The sequence below is a fragment of the Nesoenas mayeri genome (genome assembly GCF_963082525.1).
Source record: "Nesoenas mayeri genome assembly, chromosome: 3".
NCBI lineage: Eukaryota > Metazoa > Chordata > Aves > Columbiformes > Columbidae > Nesoenas > Nesoenas mayeri.
Window position 1 is genome coordinate 95,402,044 of NC_137544.1, and position 13,726 is coordinate 95,415,769.

The window sequence follows — 13,726 nt, forward strand, 5'->3', positions numbered from 1 at the left end:
CTTTTTATCTCGAGGTTTTCGCATTCTGCCCATCCGCCTATCATAAGAAAGCACAAATCTACTAAATAGTAAAACGAGGGATTATTTCCACTCATCTGTTGACAGACATTTCTCCAAATTGGATCAAATGATTAAAGGTATTAGAATGACGTCTTGCAGATCCAGATCAAATCATTTGAAACCTTGAGACCGTTTCTCCTTCTCTTGGAAGGAACCACCAGAAATAGTTGTAGGTGCTAATTGCCCATTATTCTCACTAATGTGAAATCGTTAATTGGGATCTTTGAATATTTTACTTGCTTGAATCCTAACCGGGGGAGCTCAAGATGGAAGGACCGTGCCGTGGCTCGCTTCCCAACGTGCCGTTCGGGGTCTCTTCCGACGCTTGAATGGGTTCTTCCTCGAGTCGCTTACACTGAGAAGAGGGGTCCAGGCTGTGAAATCTTCCAACATCTCACATTACGAAGATGGCACTTCTGAAAGTCAAATTCAATCAGAAGAAACGGGTAAAACTAGCGCAGGGACTATGGCTCATGAACTGGTTTTCAGTGCTTGCTGGAATCCTTGTTTTTAGCATGGGGTTGTTCCTCAAAGTGGAACTCCGGAAGCGAAGCGAAGTGATGGACAATTCCGAAAGCCACTTTGTGCCCAATTCTTTGATATTGATGGGTATATTATCCTGCGCCTTCAATGGTTTTGCTGGCAAAATTTGTTACGATTCTCTGGATCCCACTAAATTTGCCAAGTGGAAGCCTTTGCTGAAACCTTACCTGGCACTATGTTTCCTGTTTAACATCCTCCTTTTCTTCGTCGCGCTGATTTGCTTCCTCATGCGGGGCTCGCTGGACAGCACGCTGGCCCAGGGGCTCAAGAACGGCATGAAGTTCTACCGGGACACAGACACCCCCGGGAGATGCTTCATGAAGAAGACCATCGACATGCTCCAAATTGAGTTCAAATGCTGTGGGAACAACGGCTTCAAAGACTGGTTCGAAATTCAGTGGATCAGCAACAGATATCTGGACTTCAGCTCCAAAGAAGTGAAAGAGTAAGTGACTTAGTGGGATTTGTATCGTGTAGTAACGTTATTTGATCAGTATTGTACTAATGAAATCTACGTTCCAACAGGCTGGAGGGGGTTTTGTATAAAACTTTTTTTTCCCCTCAACTCTTGCTTAATAAGCATCTCAAATGATCAGCTAGATTGCTTCCTCCCCTGACAAATTCCTCTGACATTATCTAGAACATAAAAAATAAAGTGCAAAAATACGATTCTCACTCTTTCTCTGTGTGAGGTAAACAGACTTAATATTTTTTTATTGTCTTTTACCTCTTTATAAACCCATTACATTGAGCCACACATAATTACTCCCCAAATCAACGGGAAAGTATCAGAACTTCACTATTCCTAAAGCAGATTTCAGTGTTCCTAAAAAAAACCACCCCTGGATATATACTGATGATACTGCTTTTAAAAATCCGCTTAAGACATTGGCAATTAATCAGTCTCACGGAAACAAATAGAAACAATAACGCTTTACCAATAAAATTGGTAATTAAATTAAAACCTTAAGATTTAGAATTTTATTTTTATATTCACTCAATGGATTGCTTCACCTCTGTGACAATATTGAACCGTCAACACCCATTGATGTTCCTAGCTTTACATAGTGTCCCTTCTACCCAAATGCATTTTATGTTATCTCCTCTATAAAAATACACTCAGTATATAAACTTGTGCCTAATTTTTTGAAACTTCACATAAAACAGCACTAGTCTCTTCTATATTCTTCAGGATAGATCGTTGGTAAGAAACACCTTGGCTCTGATGTCAGTGCCCAAAGAGGCAGTAATCTCAAAATCAGGTTAGGCACAATAAGCACAAGTAAAAAATAAACATGAGAAGAAATGAACTTTTGAAATTAAAAAATAAGCATTGAGCATAAATACCCACAACCTTTTAAAAAAATAAGCATTGGGGGAAGAGATTGCTATTCGGAGCTCTTTGGGAACTTAATTCGTTAGCGTTCATACTCTGTGGTTGCACGAAGGGTCTTGTAAACTGGAAGCAATCTGTCTTTTAAATACATTGCCTACGCTACAAATGCCTGAAGTAATTTTGAAAAAAGCCTTGTGTATCTCTTGGGATCCCTGTCTGACTGTGTAAATGGTATTTCACTTGTGTGTCTCTCCGCCTATTGTTTTGACTTGTTGGGTGGTCTGGTTGTTTTTGCAATTTTGAACGAGGACTTCCTAGTGAAAACTGTTACAGGCTTAAGCTATTGCACTGTGGGTTTATAACAAATACATTCACTATTTAATAATGAAGTATTTGCATGGTGAAGGTATGCCCATAAGTATAAACAACTACTTGAAAACTTAATAAGTTCACCTTGCCAGCATTATGTGGAGATTTGAGAGCTGTAACTTAATCCAGCAGCAGTGGAAGGGCAAAGCACAGAAGGAAAACAAGGTTATATTGTCCTTAATAAATGATGTCTTCTTTGGGACTGAGACTCAGAGCAATTTCTTGGTATCTCTGAGGCAGGAAATAGGGCATTAAAAATCCACAAATGGATGTTAATGAGTGAATTCAAGGTCTGAACTACGCAGCGGCGCACGATCTCTGCTCACATTCCTTGTGGGTTATTCTGGCTCTTTTGAAGAAAAGTTCTCATTAATCTCAGGCAAGGTGGGAGCCTGTCTCCCACAATGTGATTTTTATGTTATTTGTAGAGGGGAGGCCTGATCCAGTCTCTTTGAAACTGGTGAAGCATTTACACATCAATGGGAATTAGACCCAACTCAGAGCACGCTTTACGTATAGATATAAAAGTTGAACTGCATTTGGCATTTAGATATATTTAGGTCATGACCGCAAAGTGGAGTTTTGCTTCACCAGGCTGTTCCATCCCCTCTCTGTAACATAACTTTAAAATATCCACATAAAAAGCTACAAGATACTCTCAGGTTTGGGGTTTTTTTACCTTTCTAGATCACTGGGACTCTCAGTTCTATCATATTCTAAGCGACATGGCATTTGTTAAGACTTGCAGTTCTCTTAGTATGGTTGTTTTCTGTGGTGACAGTGAACTATTTGCCTTCTAAGTATCTCTCATCTAAACATCTCATAAGGCACTAGGCTAAATGGCTGTTTATAGAGAGCAACCACAGTCTCAAATGAACACTAGTTGGGGAGTTCTGCAAAGATTTGAGAAAATTTTAAACACACTGTTGCTGAAACACATTTCATGTTTTAAATACTGGCTACAATACAAGCCAAGAATAAATGCATAACCCCTTCCTGGAGCTATTCTCATCCAAAAGAAGCTATTAGGTTTGCTGGGGTCCTAAAGCTGTTGTGGTTCTTTTCCAAGCTCTGGTCACCTCCAGCATCTCCCTTCCACCCTAACCATGCTGTGATCACTCTTTTCTGACTACCCCCTCTTGAAATTTTTCTCTGCCATTTACTTTTCCTAAAAATCAGTTTATTTGAAGAAGTGACCCTAGAGGGCGCGTTTCCATCATGAAGAGTTAATTATAGACTCGGCGTAGCCTTGACATAGAAAAGGGTTTCAGAGAGGAAAACCAGCCAGGACAAACAGCACTATAGAAGCAGAAGATGCAGAGCAATGGCATGGCCAGGAGACACAGTATAAAATCCACATTGCCTTTGCTTTCCTCTCTCATGCATGTTTGCTCCAGTTTATCTTTGTGTGTGTGTGTTTCATGCTTCCTTCTGCCCTTGCCCCATAGTCGGATCAAAAGCAACGTGGACGGGAGGTACCTGGTGGACGGTGTCCCCTTCAGCTGCTGTAACCCCAGCTCCCCGAGACCTTGCATCCAGTACCAGGTCACCAACAACTCGGCTCACTACAGCTACGACTACCAGACGGAGGAGCTCAACCTCTGGCGCCGCGGCTGCCGGGAAGCCCTCCTGCACTACTACAGCAGCATGATGAGCTCCATGGGCGCCGTCGTCCTCCTCGTCTGGCTTTTCGAGGTAACCCTCTCCTACCAGCTCTGGAGAGGCAGAGCGTTTGCAGCATGGACTTCTGAGTTGAATATCAGAGCTATTGAAAATAAATCATCAGCTGTGGTTCTTTGGCTGAGAAAACATCTAATAGCGAACGCCTGCATAAGGCCTGAAAGGTCCCAGGCTGGACACACAGCTGGGAAGTGTGGGCTGGGGGTTACATTGCAGATGTCCCCTTCAGAGTAGTCCTGCCACAGCCTCAAGTATCCCCACAGCAAGAGGGACAAAAGGACAATTTTGTGCGCACTGCAGGGTGCTGAGCAGGGAAGAGCGTGGGAGGGCTCATCTGTCTAGATACATTAATTTTACCTGTGTCACCATTAGTGGGGAATGAAAAGTATGCAAGGCAGCACGTCAGAAAGAGATGGCAGTAATTTGTGGGACACAAAGTGCAATTAGGAGGTTGATGAGCTGATGAAAATAAGACGTAGAGCCATTTGCAGTGTCCAGCTTCAGGGCAGCATTTGGTTTAAGGTCCTTCATCAGCTCCATCAGTAGTTTTGGTCACAAGAAGTGGCTTAGGTGAAGTAGATGGATTAATTTTATTTTATTCTGCTTCCCAAAACCACCCCATGTATACAAACAGGTGCAGATACTGCCCAGTGTAGATGTTTGTGGGCACCATATCCCAAAGTGCGGCTTTGCTGCTAAAATACTGTTCACCCAATGCAAGGAAAACATGTCCTCCTGCCTCTGGGAGATGGCCAATTTTCTGGTCAGGGTGTTTGATCAATACTAATAGCCAGGGAGTGTGGGCTGGCAGTGGCACGAGGGCCGGCACGTGGAGGCGCGGGCTGGGGAGGATGGTAAATGGGGAGGGTGCAGTGCAACATGCAGAAAACCCTTTCTAACCCTTGAAATGGCTGCTGCGAATGGCACTGCCTCTTTGGAATGATTTCAGCCAGCTTTCTAAAAATTTAGATGAACAAAAGTTTATTAAAAAGGTGCATTAGATTTTTATACATGCACTGGGCTACACCGTTCCAGGAATGAAGATGATTTTTGGAAAATAAATACCTATCCAAGTAACCTGTGAACTGAGAGATGGAAACTATCATAAAGGAACTTCATGTTGTTTTATTTTAAAAATAACTACTCCACATGGCTGAGAAATTTACTACCTCCTTGTACACTGTTATTCTGGTAAGAAAAGAGAAGCTCATGCCTCAGCCCAATGAAGAGAGGGGAATTTCAGCTGTATATGAAAATCAGAAAGAAATTCAAAAGCTCAGGGGGAAAATGCACAGAAATACTAATGCCAGCTATCATTACTCGGAACCTGTAACATACCTCTGCTGACTTGTAGGACAGTGATATTTTGGCAGTGATAAAATTGCAGTATTTTTTTTCTAACTCTTCAAATACACCCCAATATTTTTTTTCAACCTGTGCCATAATGAGAAATATGATCCTCTCTTTTTCCTTTGTCTTTTTTAAAATATAAGGTGAGATTTCTTTCAGGCAATCAGAGGGCTCTTGGGGCAAAAATTTAAAGAAATATCATAATTATAGGTTATATTAATTATCCCCCCTACTTGCCTGACATTCTACCATAGAGAGTCCAAGTCTGGGTCTTGAACTCCCTCTGCTTTTAAATCAGGAGACAGACATTAATTTAGTCCTCCTTGAAATATAATCACTTTCTTTAAATTGCAGTCAGGGTAGGAAACAGTTTTATACCAAGGGGGAGTGCAGCAGAGGTCCCAACTCCTGGCCAGGGTAAGACATCAGCCTGACCAGGGTGCAACTGCTCATTTTCCCTTGGACCGGCTTGCTGAGGAGTTACAGAAAAGTGCAAAAACAAAGGAGCGCCCTGGTTTGCTTTGCACCTGGAGACGGTGTGAACTCAACCCAGCAGCAAGGCCACAGCACCTCCCCAGCAAAGCCCTTCTGGGGGCTGCTGGAGGACTCTTCCAGCTGAGTTGGTGGTATTGAGGTGTGGGAAGGGGGACAGAGCACGGAGGGAAACACTAATCGCAGCTTTGAGCTTTGAGCTGTAGAAAAATATAACGTGCCAAATGGGTGTAGGCACCTCAGGGAAGGTCATTTAGGTTTAACATTTCTATATTAGGTGCAAGGAAGAATGAACCTATTTTGAAGTATCAGAACTTCTATCTGAAGAAAAAGTAGCACATCATATATTCTGGAAATATATTATTATCCACATGCTGCTTTTACTAGCAAAAGCTGTAGGCTTCCCATGAGTGACAACCGGTCATGAGTGTGACAAAAAAAGATCACACCCTGCTCTAGCTAAGCCGCCTCAGGCTAAACCCTGGCAAACAGATGGGCTTTGCTGCAGAAGGTCAAGCAGAGCAAGCCTGGTTGTCTTCTTGACCTGCCTTAGCCAGCAAAGAGGAACTGGGGGGTTCGAGGGTGCCCTGAATAGAGCATTTCGAAAGGGAGGGAGAGGAGCAGCCAGTTCCTGAGACGCTCCAGGAACTTCACCTGTATAAACAGGTGGCTCTCAACAGGTCACGGCTACTGCAATGATCATAACCCTGAGATTCATGCCACATGTGGTGCCACAGAGGGAGCCCAGCACTGAGCTCCAAGAGATGGGAACCCAGGAGAGTGATAAGACATGAGCAGGAGGTGCATTGCTCATTGTGCACTGGAGAATAAACTCTCTGATGCATTGAACACTAGGAATGAACTCATAATGATCGCCAAAAGGACCCCACAGGCAGCGGGAACCCTCCAGAAGGACACAGTTTGCTCTGCTGGCACACATCGATGGGCTGAGCATGCTGTGGTGTAGGGGGATGCACCAGCTCCACTTGCCCATACCCAGGCCTGGAGAAGCACTGCAGCATTGTTCCTCCTTTAAAGTTGCTGTCAAATGACATTTTCATGACAGTTTGTCCATTTGTCAGGGGACATCATCACTCAGTGAGGCCACACTAGCATTGGGACCCTGATGTCCAGGCCTTTTCTGCTGGATTGTGATTAAGCACAGGGCTATAACTCAGAGTTGCAGACTGGTTGAGGTTGGAAGGGACTCTGGAGGTCATCTTGTACACAACTGCCTGGTCAAGCTGGGCCAGCTCCAGTGTCTAGACAGCTTTTTAATATCTCCAAGGAGGGAGACTCCAATACTTCTGTGGACAACCTGTGCCAGTGCTCAGTCACCCTGACTGAAAAAGTGTTTCCTGACATTCAAACAGAAGCTCCTGCATTTCAGTTTGTGCCCCTGGCCTCTTGTCCTGACACTGGACACCGCTGGCTCCATCTTCTTTGCACCCCCCTTTCAGGAATTTGTACATATTTATGAGATTCCCTCTTGAGCCTTCTCCAGGCTGAACGTTCCCAGCTCCCTCAGCCTCTTCACACAGGAGAGGTGCCCCAGTCCTTTCATCATCTCAGTGGTCCTTTGTTGGACTTCCTCCAGTATGCCCACGTGTCTCTTGTACCAAAGAGCCCAGAACTGGACATAGCTGTGGCCTTACCAGTGCAGAGTAGAGGGGAAGGCAAATGGGGAGGGTCAACCTGCTGGCAATACTTTGTCTAATGCAGCCCAGGATGTCATGCATCTTCTTTGCTGCAAGTGCACATCATTGGTTCACATTCAACTTGGTGTCCATGAGGACTCCAAGGCCCTTTATCTCCAAGCTGCTTACAGCCAGTCACTCCCAGCATATAGGGGTACATGGGCTTGTTCCTTCCCTGGTGGGTAGCGTTCCTTCCCAGTACTTCAGCAAAATTGGTGGTCCAAGGCCCTGTGCTATCATATAAGGGACAAACTAATTTACCAGATAGATGTCTCCATCTCACTGGACTCTCTTCCCACCCAGCAGATAAAGCAGGCTCGGGTCAGCGGAGATGACAAGTACCCAAACACTTTGCACTGCTTTTAGGAAATCTTGGGAAATCTCAGGAAATCCCAGGCACCCAAAATCTTTCTGAGTAAGATTTTTAAGAAAATGAAGTCTTAAACTGAGAGAAAATGTCACAGGATCTCACCTGAAGGCAGGTCAGCTGCTTCCTTCTACACAAGCACCTTCCTTTTTGAAAGTACAACCATATTTAGTGACTTAGAGACATACAGAAAGACTGTAAGTGCAGCTAATTTTGCTGTCAAACAGTGGGACTTAGTAAGTTAGCCAGAAAAAAAAGCTCCTGCTGACACACAGTGAGGTAGCACAAGTAGAGAGCAATGTGGAGGCCATCTTCTGCACTCAGTCCTGTTAATCTTTACTTGCAACAGGCATTCATATGAAAGATATTAGTCCCAGGACTGAAAGCAGTGAAGCTGGGGCTTGGATGTCAAAGGAAGATGTCAAAGGCTTTACATCCCAAGACAAGTGTGATGTGATTTGTGACTTCTTGTGACCTTTATAGAATAGTGTTTCAACTGATTTAAGTCATCATAGTATTGAGTAGATCCACAACAACATGAGACTATTTCCAGATTCAGGGCCATTAGAACCTTCTTTGAGGACCAAAGTGTTGAAAGTCATGCATTCCTATGTTAAACGGGATGAAAATTTGCCACTGGGTATGGAAATATTTGATGAAGCTTGTTTGTCTGACCGATGTTTTTCCCTTTCTGGTATTGAGTGAAAGCAGAGAAACATAAACATCTGAAAATGTTGAGGGCAACCAATGGTTACCCTTAAGTCTTTCATGCTTTTGGAGACACTGATCATCCACAAGCAGGATGACCAGGGTAGATAGCCTAAGGAATGGTCCACAGAAGCACATGCTTAAGCAGTCCCATGAGTCCAAAAGCCAGATGTGAATTTTTGCAATTGACCACGCTATGTGGCTGAGTCCCAACTTCAAATCTGTCCAGCTACCCAATGCCGTAATCCTGCATGACAGTTCACAAGCTTCCTCCATCTCTATTTCAAAAGCCTCAAGAGAGAGCAGCACCTTGCAGGTCCAGGGCAGCTCTCTATGGGCCTCAGCTGTGCCAACAGCAACACACAGGGATGCCGACCTCTTTAACTGTTAGGGAAGACCAGAGGTAATCGTTTCCTTGGGAATTTGGGTAGCATAACAAAGGCATCGTACTTCCCTTACAGAACAAATCCTATGAGGTCGTTAACAACAATAAGTGGCCTCAATCCTAGCTTTACCTAGCACGTGAAAGACTAAACTTTTGCTTCCCTATCCTGACCGCCTGCTCTATCATCTCATCAAGCTGGCTCTTCTGGGCTCTGCCTTTTCTTTTTCTCTCTATTTCACAGTCAACCAGTTTTCTTCATGAGCACCACAGCGGTGGAAGTCAGATTGTTCTGAGTGGTGTCAGAAGGCAGGAGACCAGCTAAAAGCATCCTTTTTCTCTGGAGGCAGGTTTGGGGCGTTGTCAGTGTCAGGAGTGTTACAACAGCATAGTACAGTAGAAAGAGGCTCAGTCAGGGCTGCTGGGACTGGCAAATATTGTATCAGAAATAAAAATTCATTTAATACTGAAGCAGTGAGAGATGCTGATCACCTACTGCCTTGTTTTTCTTATTTGCACATACCTATATAAAAGCAAAACCAGAATTTCAAGTAGATGAGCTGATGGCCCGAATCCTAATGCTGTTCTGTTCTGCACAGATGCTGATTCATTAATATATCCTTGATCAGATTAAGATACTTCATAAACATATTACGGTCAATGTGAAGTAAAAATATTTAGAGTTAAAATTAAGTGGATGGTGGCAGAGGAGGTTGTTGCACATACGAACAGCTTTACGTACATCTACTGCACAGAGACAGAAGCTTCATTAAAATCTGTCAGGAGGCACCTACCCTGTGACAGGGTATGTATGTGGAAAGACCTTTGTGCACATGGCCACACAAAGCTGCAGTTCCACAGCGGCTGGCACTTACTTCCTTCATAAATTGATGCATCCACTCCTGGCTTATCAGCTGTCGCTCCCACCTCCCATGCCACTCATTGATTTCAGATCTCCACCCTCTCCTTTCCAGCTTGTGAGGGGCCATTTTCCTCCTGCCAGTTCCTCCCCACCCCTCTTGGCCATCCAAAGGGGACGGCTGCTCAGGATCTCCACTTGCTGCAGGATTCCCGCAGCCCTCAAGCTGTATAAGCTCTTTGGTGCCTTTGTCATTTTACCCAAGCCACCAGCCCATGCTGCTGATAGCAGAGGACGGCGAAGATGCAAACAAGGGCATAAAGGTTTGCCTGACGCTCTCTGTCTTTTCCGTTGCATGGTGCAGATGTCCGTGATGGTTGGCTTGCGTCTTCTGCACACCTCTCTGGAAAGCATTGCAAATCCTGAAGACCCCGAATGTGAAAGCGAAGGCTGGATCCTGGAGAACAACCTGAAGGACACTTTGAAGTCCGCGCTGGAGAATTTGAAAAAGATCGGTAAGTTCAACCAGGTGGAAGCAGGCGCTGAAGGGGCCGAAGGAGAGGAAGGTGGGAAGACACCAGCCATCACAACGGTCAGTTGAGCTTCTAATTGATGTGGACTTTTTATCAAAGAGGACTAATACCCCTGAGAATTATGAATATCTATGTTTTGAAAAGCTATGTATCAACCATCAGAATACACATTTCTACCATGCTTTTTTTTATATAGGGAAGTAAACAACATAGTGCACCTTGGGACAATACATTTATCCACAACATGAGCACACTATACTCATAACTTCTGGGGGAAACAACCTCCCTAGGACTTGCAATATTCACATGTTCCCCTATCAGGGACAGTTGGTTTAAAAAACAAAACAAAACAACCCCCAACCGTCTGGCATCACACAGTGATCCATTCCATCTTATTTTGAAATCGAAAGTGGAATTTGAAAAGTTAGTATTTTTTACTCGAGTGGTTTTAACCTCATACTTTGAGTACTTCAACTTTTAAAGGCAAACAGATCGTTTTCCTGGTGAGTAACATGCTAGAAGTCAAAGGATGAAGGATTCCCTGAATTGTATATAATTTAGTATACAGGTATGTTGACAAACCTCTCATATAATGTAATTTTTGTTAATGTGCTAAGCAATGGTATTTTCTGCTGTATTCTTAAGATGTACATAGAACAAACCACAAACTTATGCTGAGAATTTATGTACTAAGCAAAAAATGTAATTTAATGAAACAACACAAGTATCATGAAAACAACACTAAGGTGAGATTTACGGGTTTTGTTTCTCAGGGTGTTTTTTTTTTCAGCCACTTTATCCTGAGTGAGTGTATTGTAGACTTACGCTTCACCTTGTATTGAAACAAGCAGAAGCTTAGAAGAGTCCTCTTGTAGCGGATGGAATCAATGCTATGAGCATGTGCCAGTTTTGGTTATTCTGGATATTTTTAAAAGTCTGTAATCTCATAGCTTGCTCCAGAATGTTCAAGCCCAACTATTTTTAAAACAAGGAAAAAACAAACAAACAAACAAACAAGGCTACTTCGAACTAACACTTTAAATGTTTTCCAGGGTCCCAGCAAATGGGTACCATTCATCCACAAGTACTTCAAGCCTCAAATTTGAGGCCAGGGGAAAATAAGTTTAAATCAGTCCCCAGGGTGCAAATTTTTGCAGCTTTCACTTTTCTTCCTCAATGATAGGATACCCTTCATTATACCTGTTAAGTCAAAGGGAAGGCACCTTTTGTATATGCCGCATCTCTCCACACATACTCTCATAGCTGGAGGACCCTGTTCCAAGACACTAAGTTGAGAAAAGACACGGAAAGGGTTTGCTGTGGTGCATGGCCTCTTGTAAGGGAACAGAGCACCATTGTGAGTTTATCTGCAGCTGCCAGATAAGTTCAGCTAAAGGGAAAGAAACCAGAGGGAGCGAGCCCCAAATCCCCTGCACAAACTATCGCAGACGTCTCAGCCTCTCAGCTACGAGCCAGGCACCATGTTGACTTCTAACTCAGCTCTGCGAAACCTCTGCTTCTCCACAACGTAGCTGGGAGAGTCTTCTCAGCAGGTCCCTTCCACCCGGCTGGTGGTCGGTCTTCCAACGAAGCCGTGTTTGCAGCTGCCTAATCATTGCACAGCCCATTGTTTTTCATTGTTAATCACTTGTGCGCTTGCCCCAGCAGCACTCAGCTCCTCTGGCTCTTGTGCAAACGAATAAGCAACTCCTTCTAGGATGGACAGACCAGTTTGCAGTGGGACAGGTAGGGATGTGTCCGTACCTCAAGCTGTAGTCTACATCTTGGTGGCCAGGCTGTTTCAGGCCATCTGAACACAAGGCTGGATTTTGACAGGTATTTGTGGCATCCTTTCACTTTTTCAAAGCTGGCCAAAGCTTTTACCTTTAGTTACAATAACGAATTAAAAAGTTAACTCTGTTCTCTCGTGCGTAAGACTGACTAGAGCAAGGGCAACTACCGTAAAAGCCAACTTGCCATTCACCACAGCCTATCGTCTCTTGCTTTGCTGGGGGACACTCCGCGTGGCAGAACTGCACAAACCAGAGCAACTCCTTCCTTCTCACTGAGACATCACTACAACTGGCTGCTCCGCTCAGCTGGTCCGTGAGAGAAGAACAGGATCGTGGATGGCACATATTGATCAGAGAAGCAGTTTTTGGAGGAGTCACGTATGGATAAGGAGCTTCATTACAAGGATTAATTACAGTTTTTCCTTGTGAGGCTTCAGTGTGCTGTGACCTATACCAGTCACTTGACTAGACATCTGTTCTTTCAAAGAGATGTAGATTTATTACCGCCCTAGAATTCTGGCTTAGGCCACTGCTTTAGACAGGACTCTCCAATTATTTGTGGTTTCTTTTTTTTCCTGCCTATTGCTAGAGTGACATAAGAAATTGTCAAATTATTCTTTCAACACCACATTGGAGAAGCCAGTTCCCAGTGCAAGGGTCTCATGGTAATAGACAGGTGGAGAGACCATCTAAGACGGGTTTATGGAGAACAGTACTGGAATTGTTGGGTTTTGTACAAATAAGAACAAATAGTGTATACGTTGAAGCTGTCTGAAATAAAGCCTCTTGGTTAATGAAGATCTTTGTAACATCTTATGAATACTACAAGATTGTAATATGACTGCTTTGTAAAATATTACATGTAATATATCATTCGTCCAATCTTATATACTTTCTTGTGACATTGCAAATGCTGTTCTAGAAGAAGATATCTCTGCTGCCTGCAAATGTAAATTTAGGTATTAAAAATTACATTGCAAGTAAAGACCTCTTTAAAGAACACGTTTAAATATATGCCAGTTAATACGGATTTCTTTAATTTGCATCACTGCTGACTTTTTGCTTCTGAATTCATTTTTTGGATCCATTTTATGCATTCCTATAGGTGGGAAGCTTTCCCCCCTTCTATGTAATGCTCTGACAGGCAGCAAACCTTCCTCTTCTCATGTGCATAGCTAAGCTCAAGATGTGCAACAGACTCTGAAATCACTTGCCTCTTACTAGAAACAGAGTTTCCTGGACCATTTTAGTAGTATCCTCTTGGAGTACATAGGAATTAAAACAGCTTCACAGGCCTTAACTTCTAGGCGTGCTCAACAACTGAAACCACTGGCAGCCTCAGGATCTTTGACGATAAGCTAGACTGGGTTTATAACTTTTGTTCCGCCCGTTTAAATCTAACTTGCAACAGATATTCAAAAGAAAGCATTGTTGTTATTTTGAATTTAAGTCTAAAGCTCACATAGTCGAATCTGCCCACAGAAATCCAGCAACTCCCAGAGCCATGCCCTGATTTTCAAACTAATAAACTTCAGAAGGATGTGAGCTTAATTCATA

At 43.5% G+C, this 13,726-nt stretch overlaps 1 protein-coding gene across 1 annotated transcript; it reads left to right on the forward strand.

The window, feature by feature from the left end:
• Positions 1-467: 467 nt before the first annotated feature.
• Positions 468-10,444, forward strand: PRPH2 (peripherin 2; the record flags this gene model as incomplete). The annotated part of the gene is made up of 3 exons (XM_080342245.1): positions 468-1,048; positions 3,757-4,003; positions 10,208-10,444. 3 exons carry the CDS (start codon positions 468-470, stop codon positions 10,442-10,444), a joined length of 1,065 nt encoding a protein of 354 aa, XP_080198371.1.
• Between the last annotated feature and the right edge of the window lie 3,282 nt (positions 10,445-13,726).